The sequence below is a fragment of the Equus caballus genome, unplaced genomic scaffold (assembly GCF_041296265.1).
Source record: "Equus caballus isolate H_3958 breed thoroughbred unplaced genomic scaffold, TB-T2T haplotype1-0000019, whole genome shotgun sequence".
Classification (NCBI taxonomy): domain Eukaryota; kingdom Metazoa; phylum Chordata; class Mammalia; order Perissodactyla; family Equidae; genus Equus; species Equus caballus.
The window spans coordinates 292,459-315,255 of NW_027222392.1; the positions used below are offsets into that span (position 1 = coordinate 292,459).

At 38.6% G+C, this 22,797-nt stretch overlaps 1 protein-coding gene and 1 long non-coding RNA gene across 22 annotated transcripts in view; one reads left to right on the top strand and one right to left on the bottom strand.

The window, feature by feature from the left end:
- Positions 1-22,797, top strand: part of LOC138922928 (uncharacterized) — a 255,997-nt gene that overhangs the window by 226,237 nt on the left and 6,963 nt on the right. For all 21 annotated transcript variants that reach the window (XR_011436055.1, XR_011436057.1, XR_011436040.1 and 18 more), the window contains 2 exons: positions 18,692-18,813; positions 18,932-19,084. Coding sequence is in view for 1 of the 21 variants with exons in the window: in XM_070259349.1 (XP_070115450.1) it covers positions 18,692-18,813; positions 18,932-18,939 (130 nt within the window). In the remaining 20 variants the exon portion in view is untranslated. The remainder of the gene's footprint in view (positions 1-18,691; positions 18,814-18,931; positions 19,085-22,797) is intronic.
- Positions 1-22,797, bottom strand: part of LOC138922929 (uncharacterized) — a 24,594-nt gene continuing 1,797 nt past the window's right edge. Inside the window, exons 2-3 of the long non-coding RNA XR_011436060.1 lie at positions 6,296-6,412; positions 1-2,680 (exon numbers count right to left, since the gene is read on the bottom strand). This is a non-coding gene — a long non-coding RNA (uncharacterized lncRNA). The remainder of the gene's footprint in view (positions 2,681-6,295; positions 6,413-22,797) is intronic.

Sequence of the window (22,797 nt, forward strand, 5' to 3'; positions counted from 1 at the left end):
CTTTCCTTCATTCATTTATTTACTCAGTGATTTCACAAATGTATACATTGTGCCAGATATGGGGCATCATTTAGGATATCACAGCAAGTGGCTATCAACTGAAATACCAATGATGGAGCAGTGTGGCTGCAACACAACCCCCTTCAGCAACATCCATCTTATTTCTTATGGCGCTAGAGCCATAACACACAAATGAACTTATTATCCTGTGTTTGCTGCTATTATTTCAGTTATACTGTTTCCCCACCTCTACTCCATTTGGTTCAGTCACTCATTTCACCCAGTACTTAACACAGCTCCTCGTATGATTGGCTCATGATGGCAAGAAACAAAAGGAAAAGGGAAGGAGAGGAAGAGAGCCCGAAGTAGAAAGTGAAAAAATATGGTTGGTTTTCTTGAGTGACAAAGCAGCGATTCTGAATATGATTCAAAAAGGAATTCCAGAAGATATGACCACTGTAGTACAGCATAGTTGGAATCAGGGTAGCCCCTCCCACAGTGACTACATGGGGAAAGTTACTTTAATTTTTTATACTGTATTTTCAGTGTTTGAAAAAATCTTGGTGCAGGAATGGAGCTCTATGGTGATTGTGATACACTTTTTTGAGAACCTGTGGGATTTTATAGTTTCAGAATCAGGATCGGTGCTCTAAGAACTTAGCTATTATTTTGTTAGAACTTTTCACATTGACAGGAACAGAGACACCCTTGATTTTCTCTGTTAACAGAAGTTTCATGGTAAAGTTACATAGAAAAGTAAGGGGAAAAAATAGGAAAGAAAGCAAAGTCTCAGCTTCCGCTCAGCGCTGCCTCATGGAGGTCGGGAATACTGTCCATCGGACTGGCAGCAGGCTGCTCTTGGCCTCCCTCTTCTGCACTTCCTCTGTCACTGTCAATTACCTGACCCTTCTTACGACCTCTACTTACTCTCTCTCAGTCTTTCCACTTCTGTATGGCTCTATCCTCTTCAGATATTTCCTATTCTGACTTCTGAGAGAGAGAATATAAACTGTCAAGTCATTCTCTGCTATAAAGCATCCACTCTCTCTATACCACGGGTGTTGACGGCCTTGGTGTGAAACATAGTTGCAGCCAGGCAGGCAGTTTGTGGGGCAAAGCATTGCCACTTGCTCGTGGGGAACCCTGGAGCTGTGGGCAAAGGCAGGCCCTGTAGGACGGGAAGCAGTATAGTGACTATGGAGTATAAATATGGAAACCAGTGCTTTGAGGACTTTGGGGCAATATTAAGAAACAGCATGATGGAGAAGGTAATGTACTTCAAAGGCAAGATTTCCCTTCCTTTCAGTGCCAGTGGAAGCATGGGAATGGCTAATAAATTTAATGCCTACCTTTACAAGGGGAAAAATTTTAGGGCGAAACAAAAAGAAATGGAAGAAGAGGCCCAAGATTAGTTGTTTGTGAGCCACTAAAGTTTCTCCCATCTTGTCAAAGTGATGTTATCACAACTGTAAATTCAAAAGTAAAAATAATCATCTCAATAGATTTCCTTTTCCCTCCTATTTTCCATGTTTCCATTTTTCTCTTATCCGTACAACCTTATATCCTAGAGAATGTTTTACAGTTTGGTATCTCCTGCACTGCCAACTTCCAGGCCTTTTCCATGTTTCCAGGTAATCTTCACGAAGTAGACCATGACCAAGCTTGCTGTAGGTGTGATGACATAGTAGGAGAAAGAATGATGAGGTGTTTTCTTATAAAGTAATACAGTGGAAAATTTTTCTTATTCGGAAATGGGGTGGAAGCTCCACTGCTAATGTGGACTCTCGCCAAGGCAGAGTTCAGGGCTCCGCTGACCTGGCATATTCTTCACTCTGCATTGACCACAAGTGTGGGAGGAACCGGAGAGGGAACCGAGGACCAAGTCCACTTACGTGTTGTTGATTGTGCATACATCTGTTGTACTATTTGCCAGTTTGGTACCAAAATGAAAGTAACCTAAGTTGAGTCTAAGACATTTTGACCAGTCTTCAAACCCAGACCAACCTTTGTGGTTTGGCCCAGCTTACTTTATAAATATTATTTTAGTGGCTGCTTTATTCTATTCATTTGTTGTACCTTAATTGACTTAACTACCCTGCATTGTAGTATATCTTTATTGTTTCTAATTATTTATCTATGTTAAGCTTGTGATAAATAAAACTAGAGTGGAAGTATTTCCCATTTAAATTATTTCTTAAGGATAAATTTTAGAAACAAGACTTTGGGTCATGAATGTTTGGGTATGAATATTCTTATGTAAAAATTGTCAGATTTCATTCCAAGAGGAAATTATACCAATTTAAATTCTTACCAGAATTAAAGACTATGCCAATATTACTGTATCTCCTACGGCTTTAAATATTATTATTTTCATTTGCTTGCCCACTCATATTCTGTCCATCTATTTCCCACACTTAGGGTATATAACAAGCTAGCCAACATATTGGTAAGTGGTTTAGGTACAGCGATTTATATATAAATAAAACTTTATTAATTCATTTAAAAAAAATAGCCTTTAGCTCCAAATTTCTAATGCTTTTGAAATTTACCCATATCTATGATTTAATTGTCTCAATAATTCTAAAGGTTTTCTTTTTACCAGAAAATAATGGTAATTAACAAAAGGTAACAGATGACTTTTTTCCACCTTGTCTTCATGTGACAGTCCTCTGCAGGAAAACTGTAAAACATAAAAACAGGGGAAAAAAGGCTAGACAATAGAAAATCATCCAAGGCCAAGATCTTCAGCATGGTCTGCACACTGCAAGCTAGGGAGCCATACTTTGCCAAAATTATTTAACAACAGACATGTTAGAGTTTAAATGCTATGTTGCCACCCTTGACATAAATTTAGTTCATGTTAGTTCATATAGGAATTATGCTAGTGAACAGAACTTAACGTGTGTGAGTAGTAAGGGGTCAAGTTTGTAACAGTAACTTTTCCTGGTTGCTTTGGATGGGATGCCCAAAAGTTGGAATTTCTCATGGCTTGAGTTGCTTGTACATTTACATCATCCTAGTTCTGACTGGTTGGCATTGTGTTCATTTCTCCTCAGAGAAGAATGAAGGTGTCCTTGCCTGGAGGGACACTCTATCCTTCTCTAGGTACCTCTCCACCACCACCCTCAGACTATAACTGTGTAAGCAGATCATAAATTTCTATAGATAGAGAATGATTCAAGTTAACCCTTAGGGGTATCCATTTTGTTTTGAGGTGATAGCTTAATGATCTTGTTCAAAGAAATGACAGTCCCACATCAGGAACTGAGATGAAGTGCCGCTTCACTCACACTTCTCAGTCATGAACTGGCAAGGAAAGCACAGGCAGTAAACCCGGTAGAAGATCAGCAGATGTGTCACACAAACCGTAGTAAACCTCCCTTCCCTTGTCCAAAATCCTAGATCTTTTATCAACTCTTTTGGGAAGAGGGCAAATTCTATAGGTTTGTCATTGATTAGGATTGAATAGATAAAATTTGAAGTTTTGTGTATTTTCTTGGTTGTATTTTCTCCCATCTCCCATCTGTGAACATGAAGCAGTTAAATAATTGCCTCAAGGTGAATAAAGGAGCAATACAAAAAGCATGTGCTGTGTAGGAAGCAAGGAATAAATTCCTTGTGGTTAATTGTGGCAAGAGCAGTTGCATCACTTAGTTCCTGTGGTTATTTCTTGGTTTAAAACTCTTTAGCTATCTGATGGAGAAGTAACACAAAAAACAGGCAGAAATAGCTCTACATATAAACTGGTTTTAGGTGGGTGTTGAGTAGGCAAGGGAGAATTGTTTCACCTTCAAAGAGAGCTGTGCATTTCTAGATATGTTATTAAAGGAAGCACTGTGGGTTCTGTGGCTGGAACAGGGAACTGATCGTTTATTTGCTTTACCATCAGGTTGTCAGTCTAGTCATGCTGCTGGTAAAGATTAGATCTCTCACTCTGCCAAAATGAAACATATTTTGCCTGCCTGGGTACGATTCTGTTGCTTTGTCCACTGCAGCATCCTCCGTGCAGCTCCCATTATTGTAGTCATTTTCTGTTTTTGCTCTAGGATGTGGGGAGAAGGTGTCCCATCAGAGAGCATGACTTTTTCTAATCCCAACCCACACACTGATGTCAAAGTATTTTCGTTCTTTCTCCCGAGCATTGTGTTCTTCTACCAGCAGTCACTAAGCCAGGAAAACAGGAGGGTATTTTGCAATAACATTTGGAATATACGTTTTTATTTTTTTAGTTGGGATTTCTGGTGTTTATATTTTGAAGGTCAGGTGTGATGTCACTTTCTTAGTCCTTAAGCTGTCTACGTATTGCTGAGTGAGTAACTCTGCCAAGTCAGTGCCTGCAGTGCTGTCCTTAAAATCAGCACGAGGATGACAAGAAGTTACTTGGGCTTTTACGTATATAAATGTGCCTGGCCAGATGCTGAAAAGGTACATCAGAGCAAGCACAGAGCCTACCGGAAAATATGCTACTTTCCATGGTTTCAGCAAGAGATCATGCAAGGAACTTTGATAATAATAAATGAAAATAGTAAATAGAATTTTTCAGTGAATTTTAGTGATGTATTTGTAAACATTCCCCTCTCCAGGTTTGTTTCCTTTCCTCCCCCTCCCTCTCCCTACCCCCTTTCTTATTTTCCCATTTTAAGATCTTCATGACTCAAAAGGCTATTTGATTGGTGGGAAATGAAGGTGGAAAGTTATTGATCAGGAGATTTCTAATGCTGTTTCCTACTCACAGTTAAACAAATGCAAATGTCAAGCCTTCATTCATCATTTAATGACTATTTGTCTCTATAGAGAGTACTATTATGGGCTAGAGGTTGAGATTTTAAAAAGGGGGAGGATACAAAAATGACTGTTTCTTTTGGCAAACACAATAAATTGCTTTCTTTCTGCCAAGCAATTATCACTGTATTTAATCTTTGTAGGAAGTCTATTAGGGACTCTTATTTTACAGATTAGAAAACCAAGGTACAGGGGCCGGCCTGGTGGCACAGCAGTTAAGTGCGCACGTTCTGCTTCAGTGGCCCAGGGTTCACTGGTTCAGATCCCAGGTGCGGACATGGCACCGCTTGGCAAGCCCACGCTGTGGTAGACGTCCCACATATAAAGTGGAGGAAGATGGGCATGGATGTTAGCTCAGGGCCAGTCTTCCTCAGCAAAAAGAGGAGGATTGGCAACAGATGTTAGCTCAGGGCTAATCTTCCTCAAAAAAAAAAAACACCAAGGTACAAAGAGGTTAAGTAACTTGCCCAAAGTTATGCAGCTGGTTAGTAGCAGAACCAACATACAAAATCCTGCAGTCTACTCTAGACTCTATGCCCTTAACCCTTGTGCTCTGCTGCCTGGGATGAGTGCCCAGAGCAGTAGAAGAGGGAGTATATTCAAATAGGATAACACAGAGCACTATGTGATGATGATATAAATGAGGACAATGAAAAGCATTGAGAGGAGAGTGAGAATACTGCAGAAAGGCGAGTGGGTGGCATCTGTACTAGCCTTAAGGGCTGAGGTAGATTTTGATGGTGGAGATGAGGACTGAGAGTTTGCCTTCACTTGTAGGAAATGGCATGAATAGAAGATGCTGGGTCTGGAAAGCAGGTTCAGAAAAGAAGTAGTCTAGTCTATTTGGAGAAAAGGATTTTGTATAGGAGTATAGGATAAGGTAGGCTGCACCCAAAGTTTGCAAGCCCCATTTCATAGTTGGGACAAGTGGGATGAAGGTTTTTCAGCCGTGAGGTGGCAAAAGCAATGCTCTAGAGCTCAACTTGGTGGGGTAGTAGTTTGAAGAAAGGAATGCTGAAAGAAGGAAAAATAATTATTACTCATTTTCTATTGCTGCGTAACTTTTGCACCAAGGACTTCAGTTTCTTGCTAGCTGTCAACCAAAGGCTACCCTCAGCTCCTAAAGACTTCTCTCACTTCCTTCAATGAGCATCCCTCCATTGGCATCACACAACAGGGCAGTTTGCTTTTTCAAAGCCAGCAAGGGAGTGAGAGACTTCAGCTGGAGAGCACTGTAATCTTACTTAATCACATGTCCTGTCACTTTTGCCACATTTTGTTGGTTAGAAGCAAGTCACAGGTCACCTCCACACTCAAAGGGAGAGGGTTAAACAAGAGCAGGAACATCAGGAAACACAGATTATAGAGGGGTGACACTATCGAGTCTGCCACAGAGACAGATGCAGTTGATGACACAAACACTCAAAGAGTCTGAATTAGGATGCTATTAATGCAACTAAGAAGAGTCAGGTTCAAGAAAATATCTCCAGGAAATATGATTTCTTACCCATACCTTGTGAAGTTCTTTGCATACATTATCTCATGTAAACCTCAAAATAGCTCTTTGAGACAGATGGCACAAAAATCCTTTTTGCATAAACAAGTGGGACTTCATCAGACTAAAGAGCTTCTGCAAGGCAAAGGAAACAAGGAACAAAGTGAAAAGACCATCCACCAACTGGGAGAAAATATTTACAAATCATATATCCCACAAGGGGTTAATCTCCAAAATATATAAAGAACTCACACAACTCAACAACAAAAAATCAATCAACCTGATCAATAAATGAGCAGAGGAGCTAAACGGACATTTTTCCAAAGAAAATATACAGATGGCCAGTAGACACATGAAAAGATGTTCAGCATCACTAATCATCAGGGAAAGGGAAATGTAAATTAAAACTACACTGAGATATCACCTTACACCCATTAGAATAGCTATAAACACCAAGACAAAAAAATAACAAATGTTGGAGAGGATGTGGAGAAAAGGGAACCATCATCCACTGCTGGTGGGAATGCAAACTGGTGCGGCCACTATGGAAAACAGTATAGAGATTTCTCTAAATATTAAAAATAGAACTACCATATGACCCAGCTATCCCACTACTGGTTATTTATCCAAAGAATTTGAGATCAGCAATTCAAAGGGAATTACATTGCAGCATTATTCACAATAGCCAAGAAGTGGAAGCAACCCACGTGCCCATCGACCGATGACTGGATAAAGAAGGTGTGGTATATATATACAATGGAGTACTACTCAGCCAGAAAAAAGACAAAATCGTCCCATTCACAACAACATGGATAGACCTGGAGGGTATTATGTTAAGCAAAATAAGCTAGACAGAGAAAGACAAATACCGTATGATTTCACTCATATGTTGGAGAAACTCACGGACAAAGACAACAGTTTAGTGGTTATCACAGGGGAAGGGGGTTGGGAAATGGGTACAAGGGGTGAAGGGGCACATTTATATGGTGACTGACAAATAATAATGTACAACTGAAATTTCACAGTGTTATAAACTATTATGACCTCAATAAAAAAAAATCCTTATTTCACACAGGTTTTGAAAAGTTAAGTGACTAGCTTCAAACCTGGGTGTCCCAGCCTAGATTTGAACATGGGATGTCAGTTCCAGAGCTTATAGTCTTAGTCAGTCTTCTTTACTTAGACTTAAAGGTATGGAGCATTGAAAGAGAGGTAGAGAGTTTGGAAGATGGCAGTGTAGGAGGACTCTGAACTCATTTCTTCCCATGGACACAACAAATCTACAACTACTTGTGGAACAGTTTCCTCTGAGAGAGATCTGGAAACTGGATAAAAATAACCCCCACAAGGGACAACACTGACAGGTGGAAGAGGCAGAAATACAACTCTGCTGAGGAAAAAACCACATCCTAGCCATGGCGCTTCATGGCCAGGAGCAATCTCAAAGGTACAGAGCTTTTCCCAGAGGAGCCAGGGATTTTATGCCACAATAGGCATCCCAGGCCTTGGATTCAGCACAACCAAGATGAGATCCCATAATACCTGGCTTTGCTGGCTTTGAAAACCAATAGGGAATACGCCCGGAAAAACCACAGAATTTCAGAGAAAGGAAAACCTGATCTTAAAGGGCCCACACACAGATTCACCCGATCTGGAAACCAACACAAAAACACCAGAAAGAAAAGTGCATAGTTCATTAGTAAAACTGACTCACTCACTAAGGTTGGAGCACATCTCAGAGAGGCAGGAGGCAGCTGAGCCCACCCCCCACCCCACCCCCGTGACTGAGACACTGGTAGCAACCCTTACTGTGACCTAGTTCAGTTGTGTTGACACAGACATTGGCAGCTGCCGTTGGATTTCCTCCTTTAGCCTGTTAGTGCAGGAATCTGTCCTACCCAATAGAGCACCCGTGGCAATCAAGCACAGCCAGGCAGCAGGCAGCCTGCCCCAGGGACTGGCCCTGCCCACAGCAAGCCCGCAGCAAACTTGTGGGTCCACATTGACAAGGTGTGTGTGCAGGCCTGTGTTGGTGGGGCACATGGGCCCACGGCAGACTTGTGCTGCTGGCCATTGCAAACAGCCACATAGAGGATCTGCCCCACATTCCAACACCTGAAATGATTGTACACTGCCACACCTGGAGCCAGCTGTACCCATCTACACTCCTGAGAGAGCTGACAATGGCCGCGCACTACAGGGAGCCACACTGAAAGCCTATAGCAATTGTGAACCCCTGAGCCTAGCAACCAGCCACAGTGGGGGCCTGACTCACTTAACAGCAAAATAGCAGTGGTTGTATGCTATTAGACTTTACAGCCAGCCATGCCAGGGCTTGCCCCATGCTATAAAGTCACTGCAGGAGCCACACCCAGCTGAGCCTTACAACCAGCCAGCTTGGGGGCCAGCCTAACCTACCCATGCGCCTGTAGCAGTAGCAACTCCACCACAACAGAAGGGCACACATAGCCCACACAAGGAAACATCTGGCACAGGTGATGAGAGAGGAGCACATTGCCAGGCCCCATAAAGCATCTCTTACATAAGGCCACATTTCCAAGATCAGGAGATGCAGCTGAGCTACTTAATACATAGATATAACTACAGAGAAGTAGGCAAAATGAGGAGACAAAGAAATATGTTCCAAATAAGGGAATAGGACAAACCCTCAGAAAAAGAATTAAAGAAAACAGAAACAATCTACCTCACAAAGAGTACAATCTAGTAGTCATAAGGATACTCCCTGATCTTGGGAAAAGAAGAGATGAACACAGAACTTTGACAAAGAATTGGAAAATATAAAAAAGAACCATTGAGAACAGAAGAATACAATAATGGAAATGAGAAATTCAGTAGAGAGAATCAATAGCAGAGTAGATGACACAGAAGAAGGATCCGCGATCTGGATGAAAGAGTAGAGAAAATCACCCAAGCTGAACAGACAAAAGAATTTAAAAGAATGAGGACAGTCTAAGGGACCTCTGGGACAACATCAAGCATACTAACATCCATATTATAGGTTTCACAGAAGGAGAAGAGAGACACAAGGGGCAGAGAACCCAGTTGAAGAAATAATAGTTGAAAACTTCCCTAACATAAGGAAGGAAATAGACATCCAGGTACAGGAAGTGCAAAGAGCACCACACAAGGTGAAGCCAAAGACGTCCACGCCAAGACGCATTATAATTAAAATGTCAGGAATTAAAGAGAGAATCCTAAAAGCTGTAAGAGAAAGGCAACGAGTTACATACAAAGGAAACCCCATAAGGCTATCAGCTGACTTCTCAGCAGAAACCTTACAGGCTAGAAGGGAGTGGCATGATATAGTCAAAGTGCTGAAAGGAAAAAACCTACAGCCAAGAATACTTTACCTGTCAAGGCTATCATTCATATCATGGAAGGAGAAAGAAAGAGTTTTCCAGACAAGAAAAAACTACAAGAGTTTATCACCACTAAACTGGCCTTACAAGAAATGTCAAAGGGACTTATTTAAATGGAATAGAAAAGACCACAAATAGGAATAAGAAAGTTATCAAAGAAAAAAAATCACTGGTAAAGGCAAATATACAGTAAAGGTAGTGGATCAACCACCTATAAAGCTAGTATGAAGGTCAAAAGACAGAAGTACTAAAATTATCTAATTCCATGATAAGAAGATAGGGGATCCACAAAAATAAAATAAGTAAAATAGGATATAAAAAACATGAAATGTCAGGGGAGGATAAAAGTGTAGGGCTTTTAGTAAGAAGTCAAACTAAGAGACCATAAACAATATAGATTATTATTTACATAGATTATTATATACGAACCTTGTGACAATCACAAACCAAAAACCTATAATAATACGTACAAAAATAAAGAGAAAGGAACCCAAACATAACACTAAAGAAGGCCATCAAACCATGAGAGAACAAGAGAAGAAGAAAGGAACAGAGAAGAACTACAAAAACATCCAGAAAAAAGTAACAAAAGGGCAATAAGTACATACTTATCAATAGCTACTTTAAATGTCAGTGGACTAAGTGCTCCAATAACAAGACTAAGGGTGGCTAAATCGATAAAAAAAAAGAAGACCCCTATACATGCTGCATGCAAGACACACACTTTGGATCTAAAGACACTCACAAACTGAAAGTAAAGGGAGGGAAAATGATACTCCAAGCAAATGGAAACAAAAAGAAAGCTGGAGTGGCAATACTTATATCAGACATAATAGATTTTAAAACGAGAACAAGAGACAAAGGGCATAACATAATGATAAAGGAAGCAATTCCAACAAGAGGACATAAAACTTGTAAATATCTATTTACCCAACATGGGAGCACCTATATACATAAAGCAATCTTTAACAGACATAAAAGGAGAAAATGACAGCAACAAAATAATAATAGGGAAGTTTAACATTCCACTTACATCAATGAATAGATCATCCAAACAGAAGATAAATAAGGAAACATTGGCCTTAAGTGACACATTAGACCAGAGGGACTTAGTAGATATATACAGAACATTCCATCCAAGAACTGCAGAATACACATTCTTTTTTTTGGTGAGGAAGATTGGCGCTGAGCTAACATCTGTTGCCAATCTTCCTCTTCTTTTTTTTCTCCCCAAAGTCCCAGTACGTAGTTGTATATCCTAGTTGTAAGTCCTTCTAGTGCTTCTATGTGGAATACCGCCACAGCATGACTTGATGGGCAGTGTGTAGGTCTGCACTGAGCATCTGAACTGGCAAACCCTGGGCCACTGAAGCAGAGCACACGAACTTAACCACTATGCCACTGGGCCAGCCTCCAGAATACACATTCCTTTCAGATGCACATGGGACATTCTCCAGAGTAGATCACATCTTAGGCCACAAAACAAGTCTCAAAAAATTTAAGAAGATTCAAATAATACCAAACAACTTTTCTGACCATAATGGTATGAAACTAGAAAACAACTACAAGAAGAAAACTGGAAAAGCCAGAGATATGTGGAGATTAAACACAATGCTAATGAACAACTATTGATCAATGAAGAAATTAAAGGAGAAATCAAAAAATACCTGGAGACAAATGAAAATGAAAATATGACATACCAAAATTTATGGGATATGGTAAAAGCAGTACTAAGAAGGAAGTTTACAGCAATACAGGCCTACCTCAAAAAACAAGATTTTTCTCAAACAATCTATCAGTGTGCTTCAAGGAACTAGAAAAAGGAGAACAAATGAAGCCAAAAATCAGCAGGAGGAAGGAAATAATAAAAATTAAAGCAGAAATAAATACAATAGAGACTAAAAAAATAGTGGAAAAAATCAATTAAACTAAGAGCTGGTTCTCTGAAAAGATAAACAAAATTGACAAACCTGTAGCTAGACTCACCAAGAAAAAAAGAGAGAAGGCTCAAATAAATAAAATCAGAAATGAAAGAGGACAGATTACAATGGACACCACAGAAATACAAAGGACTATAAGAGAATACTAAGAAAGGCTATACACCAACAAATTGGATAATCTAGAAGAAATAGATAAATTCCTAGAATCATACAACCTTCCAAAACTGAATCAAGAAGAAATAGATAATCTGAATAGACCAATCACTAGTAAGGAGATCAAAACAGTAATGAAAAATCGCCTAAAAAACAAAAGCCCAGGACCAGATGGCTTCCCCAGTGAATTCTACCAAACATTTAAAGAAGACTCAATACCTATCCTTCTCAAACTCTTCCAGAAAATTGAAGAGGAGGGGACGCTTCCTAACTCATTCTATGAGGCCAACATTACACTGACACCAAAACCAGACAGGGACAACACACAAAAAAAGAAAATTATAAGCCAATATCACTGATGAACATAGATGCAAAAATCCTCAACAAAATACTAGCAAATCAAATACAACAATACATTAAAAGGATCATACACCATGATCAATTGGGATTTATTCCAGGGGTGCATGGATGGTGCAACATCTGCAAATCAATCAGTGTGATACACCACATTAACAAAATGAAGAATAAAAATCACATGATCATCTCAGATTCAGAGAAAGCATTCAACAAGACAGAGCATCCATTTATAATTTTTAAAAACTGAATAAAATGGGCATAGAAGGAAAGTATCTCAATATAATAAACGCCATATATAGCAAACCCACAGCTAACATCATACTCAATGGTGAAAAACTGAAATCTTTCCCTCTAAGAACAGGAACAAGACAAGGATGCCCATTTTCACCACTCTTATTTAACACAGTATTGAAAGTCCTTGCCAGAGGAGTCAGGAAAGAAAAAGAAATAAAGAGATTCAAATTGAAAAGGAAGAAGTAAAACTGTCACTATTTGCAGATGGATTTTATGTATGGAAAACTCTAAAGAATCCAACAAAAAAACTATTATAAATAATAAACGAATACAGTAAAGATGCAGGATACAAAATCTACATACAAGAATCACTTGCCTTTCTGTAACACAATGAAATAGGAGAAGGAGAAATTAAGAATACAATCCCATTTACAATGGCAAAAATATAAAATACCTAGGAATAAACTTAACCCAAAAGGTGAAAGACCTATACACTGAAAACTATAAAACATTGTTCAAAGAAGACACACAAATAAATGGAAAGATATTCCATGTTCATGGATGGGAAGAATTAACATAGTTAAAATGTACCTAAAGCAATCTACAGATTCAGTTCAATCCCTATCAAAATTTCCCAATGACATTTTTCACAGAAATAGAACAAGGAATCCCCAAATTATATGATATAGAACAACAAAAGACCCTGAATAGCCAAAGCAATCCTGAGAAAAAAGAACAAAGCTGGAAGTATTACACTCCCTGATTTCAAAATATACTACAAAGCTATTGTAATCAAAACAGCATGGCACTGGCACAAAAACAGACACACAGCTCAATGGAATAGAATCAAGAGCCCAGAAATAAACCCACACATCTATGGACAGCTAATTTTCAACAAAGGAGCCAAGAACTTACAATGGAGAAGGTAAAGTCTGTTCAATAAATGGTGTTGGGAAAACTAGACAGTCACATGCAAAAGAAAAAATCATTATCTTACACTGTACACAAAAATTAACTCAAAATAGATTAAAGACTTGAATGTAAATTCTGAAACCATAAAACTCCTAGAAGAAAACATAGGCAATAAACTCTTCAACATTGGTCTTAGCAGTATCTTTTTGAATACAATGACTCCCCCGAGGCAAGGGAAATGAATGTAAAAATAAACAAGTAGGACTACACCAAACTAAAAAGCTTCACCACAGCAAAGGAAACCACCAACAAAATGAAAAACCAGGGGCTGGCCCACTGGTGCAGTGGTTAAGTTCACACGTTCCACTTCAGCAGCCAGGGGTTCGCCGGTTTGGATCCTGCGTGCAGACAAGGCACCACTTAGCAAGCCATGCTAGGTAGAGGAAGATGGGCATGGATGTTAGCCTAGGGCCAGTCTTCCTCAGCAAAAAGAGGAGGATTAACAGCAGAAGTTAGCTCAGGGCTAATCTTCCTCAAAAAAAAAAAAAGAAAGAAAGAAAAAGAAAAAACAACCTAACAATTGGGAGAAGATACTTGGAAATCATATATCTGTTAAGGGGTTAATATCCGAAATACATAAAGAACTCATACAACTCAACAATAACAACAAAAATAACCCAATTAGAAAATGGACAAAGGATCTGAACATTTTTCCAAAGATATACACATGGCCAACAGGCACATGAAAATGCAAATCAAAACTACAATGAGCTATTGTCACCTGACGCCATTCAGAATGGCTATAATCATTAAGACAGGAAATAAGTGTTGGAGAGGATGTGGAGAAAAGAGAACCCTCAGACACTGCTGGTGGGAGTGTAAACTTGTGCAGCCACTATGGAAAACAGTATAGAGATTCCTCAAAAAATTAATAATATAACTACCATATGATCCAACTATCCCACTTCTGGGTATTTATCCAAAGAACATGAAAACACTAAGTCAAAAAGATTGCAGCATTATTCACAATAGCCAAGACATGGAAACAACGCAAGTTTCCATCAATGGATAAATGGATAAAGAAGATGAGGGGGATATATACACACAATGGAATACTACTCAGCCATAAAAAATGATGAAACCTTGGCATTTGTGACAACATGGATGGACCTTGAGGGTATTATGCTAAGCGAAATAAGTCAGAGGGAGAAATACAAATACCATATGATTTCACTCATAAGTGGAAGGTAAAAACAACAAGAAGAAACATAGACATAGATACAGAGATTAGATTGGTAGTTACTAGAGGGCAAAGAGGGGAGGGGGAAGGGCAAAGGAGTAAAAGGGCACATGTGTACAGTGATGGATGGTAATTAGACTTTGGGTGGTGAACATGATGTAGTCTAAACAGAATTTAAAATATAATGATGTACACCTGAAATGTACATAATGTTATAAACCAATCTTAGCTCAATAAAGAAAATAAACTTTAAAAAAAGAGATGGATAAGAAAAGATTGAAGATAACTCCAAGATTTTAATCAATTTCAAGTCAAGGAATGGAGGTGTTAACTCAAACAGAAATGTCATGAGAGGCACTAGTAAAGTAATACTTACTGTGCATATACTCACTACATGCCAGGCAGTGTGCTAAGCACTCAGTATGCATTTTCACATTTAATTTCCCAACAGCCTGTGATAATGGTCTTTTGCCCTATGTTACAGATCAGGAAACAGGACTGCACCTGTGCCCCTAAACTCTAGTTTGCACAAATGCAGACGGTGGTTATTTTGTTCAGAGCTATATCACTAATGTCTGACACATAAAAAGCACTCATTATCTAAATCTTTGAATGAATGAGCACAGCTAATAAGGGATAGAGTCATGATTTGAACCCAGAACAGCCCAACTCCCACCTCCTGGAGAAGACATGGCATTCCCTTGCAGCCATACTGTGCTCAGGCCACAGCAGGATATCTAGCTGTGGATGCACAGCAGATACCTAAGTTCCAGCAATGGAGCTTGAGAAAAAGGTCGAGGCTAGAATAACCTTTCAGCATCCACGTGGAGATTGAAAAGCTCTAAAATTAGATGAGATGATTAAGAGAGAGGGTATAAACCCCGGAATAGAGCCTTAGAGAACAGCTATATTTAGAGTTGAGGGGAGGAAGAGGCGTTTTAAAAAGGCAATGAAGACATATATGTCAGTGAGATAAGGTGAAGCTATAGATCTAAAAGTAAAGGGGAAGGAGAAGGAGGGTTGTCAGCAAGATCAACCACCACAGAGTCATCAGAGCCTCAAAATTAAGGCAAGATAAATGAATTTGGGGATCAGGAGGTCATTGAGGACTTTTGGGTGAGCAGATTCGGAAAACAGCCTGAGTAAGAGTCAGCTGGCATCTGGGTGGATAGGGGAGCAGGGCTGTGAAGGAAAGAGTGGGTAGTAAGGATGTAGAGCTCACTAGGATAAATTTGTCTGCAATTTCAAACAAGCTAGTAGTAGTAATATGAGAGGGGTTGAACATTCGAGTAGAAGTGATCTTTTGTGTTGTAAAAAGAAGGGTCTAGTAGGAAGGAACTAAAGATGGCAGAAAGAGAACAGACTACTGATAGAACATGACCCCAGAGGAGACAGCAGGAGAATGAGATGCAGGAGAATGAGATGCAGGAATGGCAGTCCTTAGAAAGGGCAAGAGACATGTTACCATTGGAGGTAGGAGAAAAGCTGAAAGAAAATATAGAAAAGTAAAGGTTCAGTAGAGAAAAAGTGAGGTCATTCAAATTGAAAGGAGCCAAGGTCTTAGTACCTAGAAAGCAGAGGGAAAGATTCAAGGCTAGAGGACAGTAAGAAATATTTTAATTAATTGAGGCAATAGTTGACAAAATTTATTGAATGCCTACTCTGCTATAAGCCAAGAATTCAGTAGAGAAGACCATAAGGGATAAAAATAAAGAAGCATAATTAGGGACCCAACTGAGAAGAAATAGCATGAACTTTTCATAGAACCCAGCAGCATGGTTTCACAGTTTTACCCAGCTTCTGAAAAGTGGTTATTGAAGGAAGTTAATGGTGCTGCACAGGGTTAGGAACTGAAATGGTGAGAATGGCAGACAAGGATGGAGGAAAGAAAGATGGATTCTAGAGGCGAGAGAAGACAGTATTGGCATGGACTAAGCTGAGCGATGAGGTGAATGAATACTGAGAGGAGTTTAGAATCTAAACACTGTGATTTGGGTGTGGAGCAAGTTATCAGAAATGAGGAAATAAAGTGCTTGTAATCAGAAAAGGAATACTCTGTGTTTGAGAACTTAAAGTAAAATAGTTTCAGATCAAGCAAATTATGAAGTGCCCTGTCTGCATTTTCAGAGGTTAAATGAGGAAGTATCAAGCCACGGTATTAGATGGGCTAGAAGTAAAAATCAATGAATGTGGCAAAGGATGAGAGCGGGTGGAGAAGATGACTGACCAGGCACCCAAATCATCAAGACAGGTAGGGTGTTGTGATGGAGGTCATAGACACAGCAATAAGGATAGGGCTTGGATGTCAAGGTTCAAAAACAGAGTTTGATGGAGGCAGAACAACAGTCTAAAATAACAAGAAGGGATAAGAATGTTTTTGAGGCTGAGTGTATCTTGAGGTGCAATTCAGATTTCAATTAAGGTAAAGAATTGGAAGTTCAACCTGACAATCCATCTAAGACCATAGAAGACTTTGTTCCACCGTTGAACTAGGAGGCAAACAGCAAGGAGTGACTGATAGAGAAGTAAGCAGGGATGCACAGCAGAAAAGGAAAGGGTTGGCTAGAATAAGATATAAGCATTGTTCTCTGCCCTCATCTACCCTATCACCTCTTTACAGGACCCTTCTAATCCTTAACATTACTTGTAAGGCATTATCCCTATTTTACAGATAAGAAAAAGCTGGTTCTGAAATTTGAGTCTTGTCCTGACTGCAAAATCTAGTCTTTCTACAACATACTGACTCTCAGTGGTCTAAAAGTGTTACTGCAGCTTTCAAGGACTAACTGGAAATCGTGTCGGACTTGTATGAAAAATGCTATGAAACACAATATATTTTTTTTTGAGGTAGAATTGGCGTATAACATGATATTAGTTTCAGGTGTACAACATGATTTAATATTTGGATATATTGTGAAATGATCACCACAATAAGTCTAGCTAACATCTGTCACCATATATACAGATTTTTTTTTCTTACGATGGGAACTTTTAAGATTTACTCTCTTAGCAACTTTCAAATATGCAATACAATATTATTAACTATAGTCACCATGCTGTATATTAAATCCTCAGGACTTATTTCTTCTATAACTGGAAGTTTGGGCCTTTTGACCCATTTCACCCCACCACCCCCCCCAACCCCCTTCCCATAATGAACAACCTGTTCTCTGTATCTGTAAGCTTGTTTTGTTATTTTAAACAAAATCACACATTCAAGTGAGATCATACCTTATTTATCTTTCTTGGCCAGACTTATTTCGCTTAGCATAACACCCTCAAGGTCTGTCTCTGTTGTCTCAAATGGCAAGATTTCCTTTTTTAAGGCTGAATAATATTCCATTGTGTATATATACATTTTTCTTTATCCATTCATCCACTGATGGACAGTTAGGTTGATTCCCTGTCTTCACTATTGTAAATAATGCCACAATGAACATGAGAGTAGATATCTTTTTAAGTTAGTGTTCTTGTTTTCTTTGGGTAAATATAAGCAAAATTGCTGGATCAGATGGTAGTTCTATTGTTAATTTTTTGAGGAACCTCCATTCTGTTTTCCACAGAGGCTGAACCAATTTTCATTTCCACCAACAGTGCACAAGGGTTCCCTTTTCTCCACATCCTTCTCAACACTTATCTCTTCTCTTTTTGATGCTAGCCAGTCTAACATATGTGAAGTGATTTCTCATTGTGGTTTTGATTTGCATTTCCCTGATGATTAGTGATGTGGAGCACTTTTTCATGTGCCTATTGGCAATCTGTGTGTCTTCTTTTGAAAAATGTCCATTCAACAACTAGAATATAGAGCTATGTACTGGGAGGGCTTCGGGGAGAAGAAGAAGAAGAAAAAAAAGAAGATTGGCAACAAATGTTAACTCAGGTGCCAATCTTTAAAAAAAAAAAATCTATTCAGAGCCTCTGCCCATTTTTTAATCAGGTTTTTTTCTATTGAGTTGTATGTACAATGTATTTCTTTGTGTTGCTCTTGAATTATATTCAGCTCTAAAAAGTTCTGTGTGAGCTTGCATATTTAATACTGTATATTTAAATCTTAACTTTCTTTTTCAAGAAAAACATCTTGGACCCTTTTCCTTAATGATATTAAGGAACTTCCAAATACATCCTAAATGATCACATTGAATTTCTGCAACTATACCCTAAAACACTAAGTTAATATTTATATTGCATTATTTTTCAGGTGTGAAAATGAAACCAAATTCAAAACAGAAGAAGTATTCTGGGCTTACAATTTCTGCCCTACTCCGTACTCCTGGACTGCACTTCTGGGCCTTATTTTATATCTTGTTTTCTTCACACCTGGTAAACCAAAGGCTATTGTTGTGTTAATTAAATTGTCTCTTTTTAGAGGAGACAAGCTACTCTTTTTAAAATTCCTTACATACTACTTTACTGAAATTTTTAATTTTGTATTTCTCAGGAATGTGACCAATGCCTTGGACTGTGAATTCTGAAATATATCCCCTTTGGGCAAGAAGTACAGGAAACGCATGTTCATCTGGAATAAACTGGATTTTCAACGTTCTGGTTTCATTGACATTTTTACACACAGCAGAGTATCTCACATACTACGGTAAGAGAATATTTTTTCCAGCTATAGTTTCATTTTTATTTTTCCTACTGTTTTTAGATATGCTATCATTTGTGATTGAAAAGACTAGATGGTTATATTTTTGCTGTTATAAATATCTCTGTGTGGCTTTCTTGTTCCCCAAAGTCCTTGGAAATGGACCTGGAAAAAAAGAAGAGGAATTCTCCCTTCCTGAGCAGCATTGCTTCTTGTCCCTCAGTGCTTCATAGCCTTCACCCACCCACCCACTCTCCCAACCCAAACATTCCCAGCTATCTCCCCAGTTGGAAATCTTCACAGCAGAGCTGTTAGTTTAATGAAGAAACACAAACAACAGAGAATGGTAGAAAGAGGTAGGCAGGAAGTCTAGGGCTAATGCTTGAAGATGTCCCACGACAGGGATGGAGTCGTGTCCAAGAGCAGAATCAGGGTAGGGCTGAAAGTAGCTCCCCCAAATGTCGTGCTGGGAGTTATGCCTTCCACTGTATCATCTACGCCATTCAGGCCACGGCATGTGCATTTCAGTGTCCACTGAGAATGGCACTTACCACTGCCAAAACTGTAAACATAACAGAAGGGTTCAAGTGAAAAGGTGTGGAGGCCATAACTCAAAGAAAACAATATTGGGAAGTGGCTGAGTTAGGAAAAAACTTTGGGAAGGTACTTCAAGTCCATTTTTACCAAAATGAAATGTCTTTCTTTTTTTAGCAAGATGATTTCTTCATTGTCTGTATAAGTTTATAGATTGTGATTGGATTCTAAATTGATGAAATATGAGGTTTTCACTCTAACCCCCTAAGCCTCTATGCTGTATATGGAATGCCTGCTGCTTAGGCCATCCTCTGATCCCCTCCCCTATCACTCACCTCCCTTCATCTCACCCCACCCCATGATCTAAGCATTCATTATTCCTTTTTGCAATAACAGGTTCGTTTGTCAGCCCCTCTCCCCTTACTGCTGGACCATAAGTCCCATGAGCTCAGGCAAGTACTACACCTTGTTCACCATTAAATTCCCAGTGCCTTCCAGGGTGTGCCATTCACTTGATAGGCACTCAGAAGTGTTTGTCAAATGAATACACATGCAGATGAATTTTGTAGATGAGTGATGAATAAAGGAAACATTATAAAAATTTATTCCTCCTCTCTTCTGAACATGCTGAATTGGTATTTACTTTTATTTAATACTATTTATCTACTGAGTATTATCTTTATAAACTCTTCTCTCTCCCAACCACCATTTAGAACATTTAGAAATACTTATTTTCTTGGAAAGGAAATGCACTGGCATTTTAAACTGGATATATATTCAGTATGTTCAGCTTTATCCCACTTGGCAATTAAAATTTTTACATAAATTCATAAAGTTATCTTCCTGACACCATGAGTATGAGCACAATAAATATTTACCCATATTTGCTGATTCCTGAGAACACATTTAAGACCTAAATATAGACTAACATCCTGAGGAAGCATTTTTTATAGAAATTCATAGACCAAATAATAGTCTACCTGGTAAGACTTCTGATAGCAAAGCTCCTCTTTCTTGAATTTATACTGCCAGAAAAACATGAGGCAACAGAAGTAAAATTTAAAGAGGGCCTAGCCAGACTTCTTTCAAAAATATCCCATTAGAAGCAGCTTTTTGCTTTGTTACTAAGCCAAGCTTCTATCATGTCAGTGCACCGGTCAGTCCATTAGGTCTACTGCTTTGTAGTACTGGAACAATATTTCAGTTCAGGTTCATTTTTTCCCTGTTTTTTTTGATGTACATTTCAATCTACATGTTACTGATTTATGTAAGGTATATGTTTCTATTCCTAATTTATGAATATACACCATAATGATGTATTTCCTCTGGAAATATCCATGTCTTTCTATTTCCTTCTTTCTTTGTTTTGTAAGACCTCAGATTTTGATTCCTTCGTAAACTATACTGCTTAGACAGGTCTGCCTTGGACCCCATCCAGTAATGTTTTGTAATATTACTAAAAATTATCATTAAACTGTCACCAGTATACCATTTTATGTATAGCATGTGTGACTGAAGTGATCCCTTGGAGAGCATTAGATCAAAGTTCCTGGGTTGAGGTACTGAAATTCAATCAAACATGGTCTTTGATTCCTCATTTTGCATAATTCAATTAAATACCTGTCTTAATCTGAAACTTAATGTAGGACTCTAATAAGATTTATTTCCTTCCGAATAAAGCTGAGGAGTATCTGCACTGTTTAACAATCCTGACAGACATTTTTTTCATTTTCATTCCGAGGGGGGAATAATTAAGAAAGTGAGTTACATAATTGACCTGCCCTTTACATGCAGCAGGTCACAGCCTCCGGGCCTGCCCACACCTCTGTGGCTTAACCACAGGTCTTACCAGAGAAGCCCACTTAGCTTTGGCGTTTGCTTGCTTTAGATTCCTCAGATTTAATAAAAGGGTCTTGTATTTTAATAGAATTTCCCTGATGTTATTTGGCTTGGGAATCTGGGTCACAAGCAAGAAGCTGCACGGCATTCAAGAATCTTCCTAACCCATCTAGTTGGTTTTAACTGTATGAGTTTAGCACTAACAGATTTGATTTGTTACTTCTGATCATGCCTCTCTTCCTAAATTGTGAATTGTTATGAATATTTCCTCAATACGACATTTTATAAAGCCAAACTAGGTTTGCTCTGTTAGAGATTTTGGAGTTTAGCAGCCAGGTTTAGTCTAAAATGTTATAACAGTTGCACTTTTTTTTTCTTCTGTTTCTCATCATCATGATTATGATCCTTTCTTTGTTCCTGTCTGCTAAAGATTCCAATTCTGTTCTTACCTCCACAACTTTGCTTATCTGTAAACAGATCACAGGACTTCATCTCCTTTCATTTTTTTCTCAAAACTCCCACATTCTCCAAAAGCTAGCTTGTCAGTATCACCTTTTTGATGAAAACATTCCCAATTTATTGGTCATACCAACCTTGTTCCACTCTATCTCTGAAAGCATCTGTTGTGTTCCCTACTCATTTAGTAGAATTTGATTATTCTATCACTTTTTTGAGCAGCTAACATCCAAATTCTAATAGGCATGTAACATACATTATTTTATTCTTGCAGTTTGGCAAGGCAGGAATTATTTTCTCCATTAAATCAGGAAACTAAGGTCAAGAGAATTTAAGAAACTGCCCAAGGATTCAGCCTGGGTTGCTTTGTGATTGTCAGACTCTACAGAGCCATGGTGCCTTCCTTTCACTGTAACACTCAGCCACGCATCCCAGATTACCTAGCATTATTTTTTGGTTATTTACCAAGTATAAGACATAAAAAAATGTATGTTTGTAGTAAGTATTCAATGTGAACCAAACAAATGAAATAAATGAGCCCTATATTTGTAAATAGAGTTGTGTTTTTATTAAAGAGAATTTGATTTATACAAGTCCAGCTCCTTAAGATTGTATGGCTTCTGATGACTTAATCTAACAAACTATGTCTTGATTTAGCCAACTCTTTAATATTTTTTCTAATTTCTCATAATTTACCTCTATTTCCCTTCTGTTTTCTCACGGCTCCTCATTCCAGAGAGCAGATTCTTTTGGGTGGCCAATTGAGCAGCATTTTTCCTCTGTAGTTTTCCTTGAGCCTTCCCAAGAAATGTTTCTGTGTATATTCCTGAAATGGTTATTTATACGTATGTCTTTAAGAATGTAGTCTTAATAATGTCTTTCCTATTCTG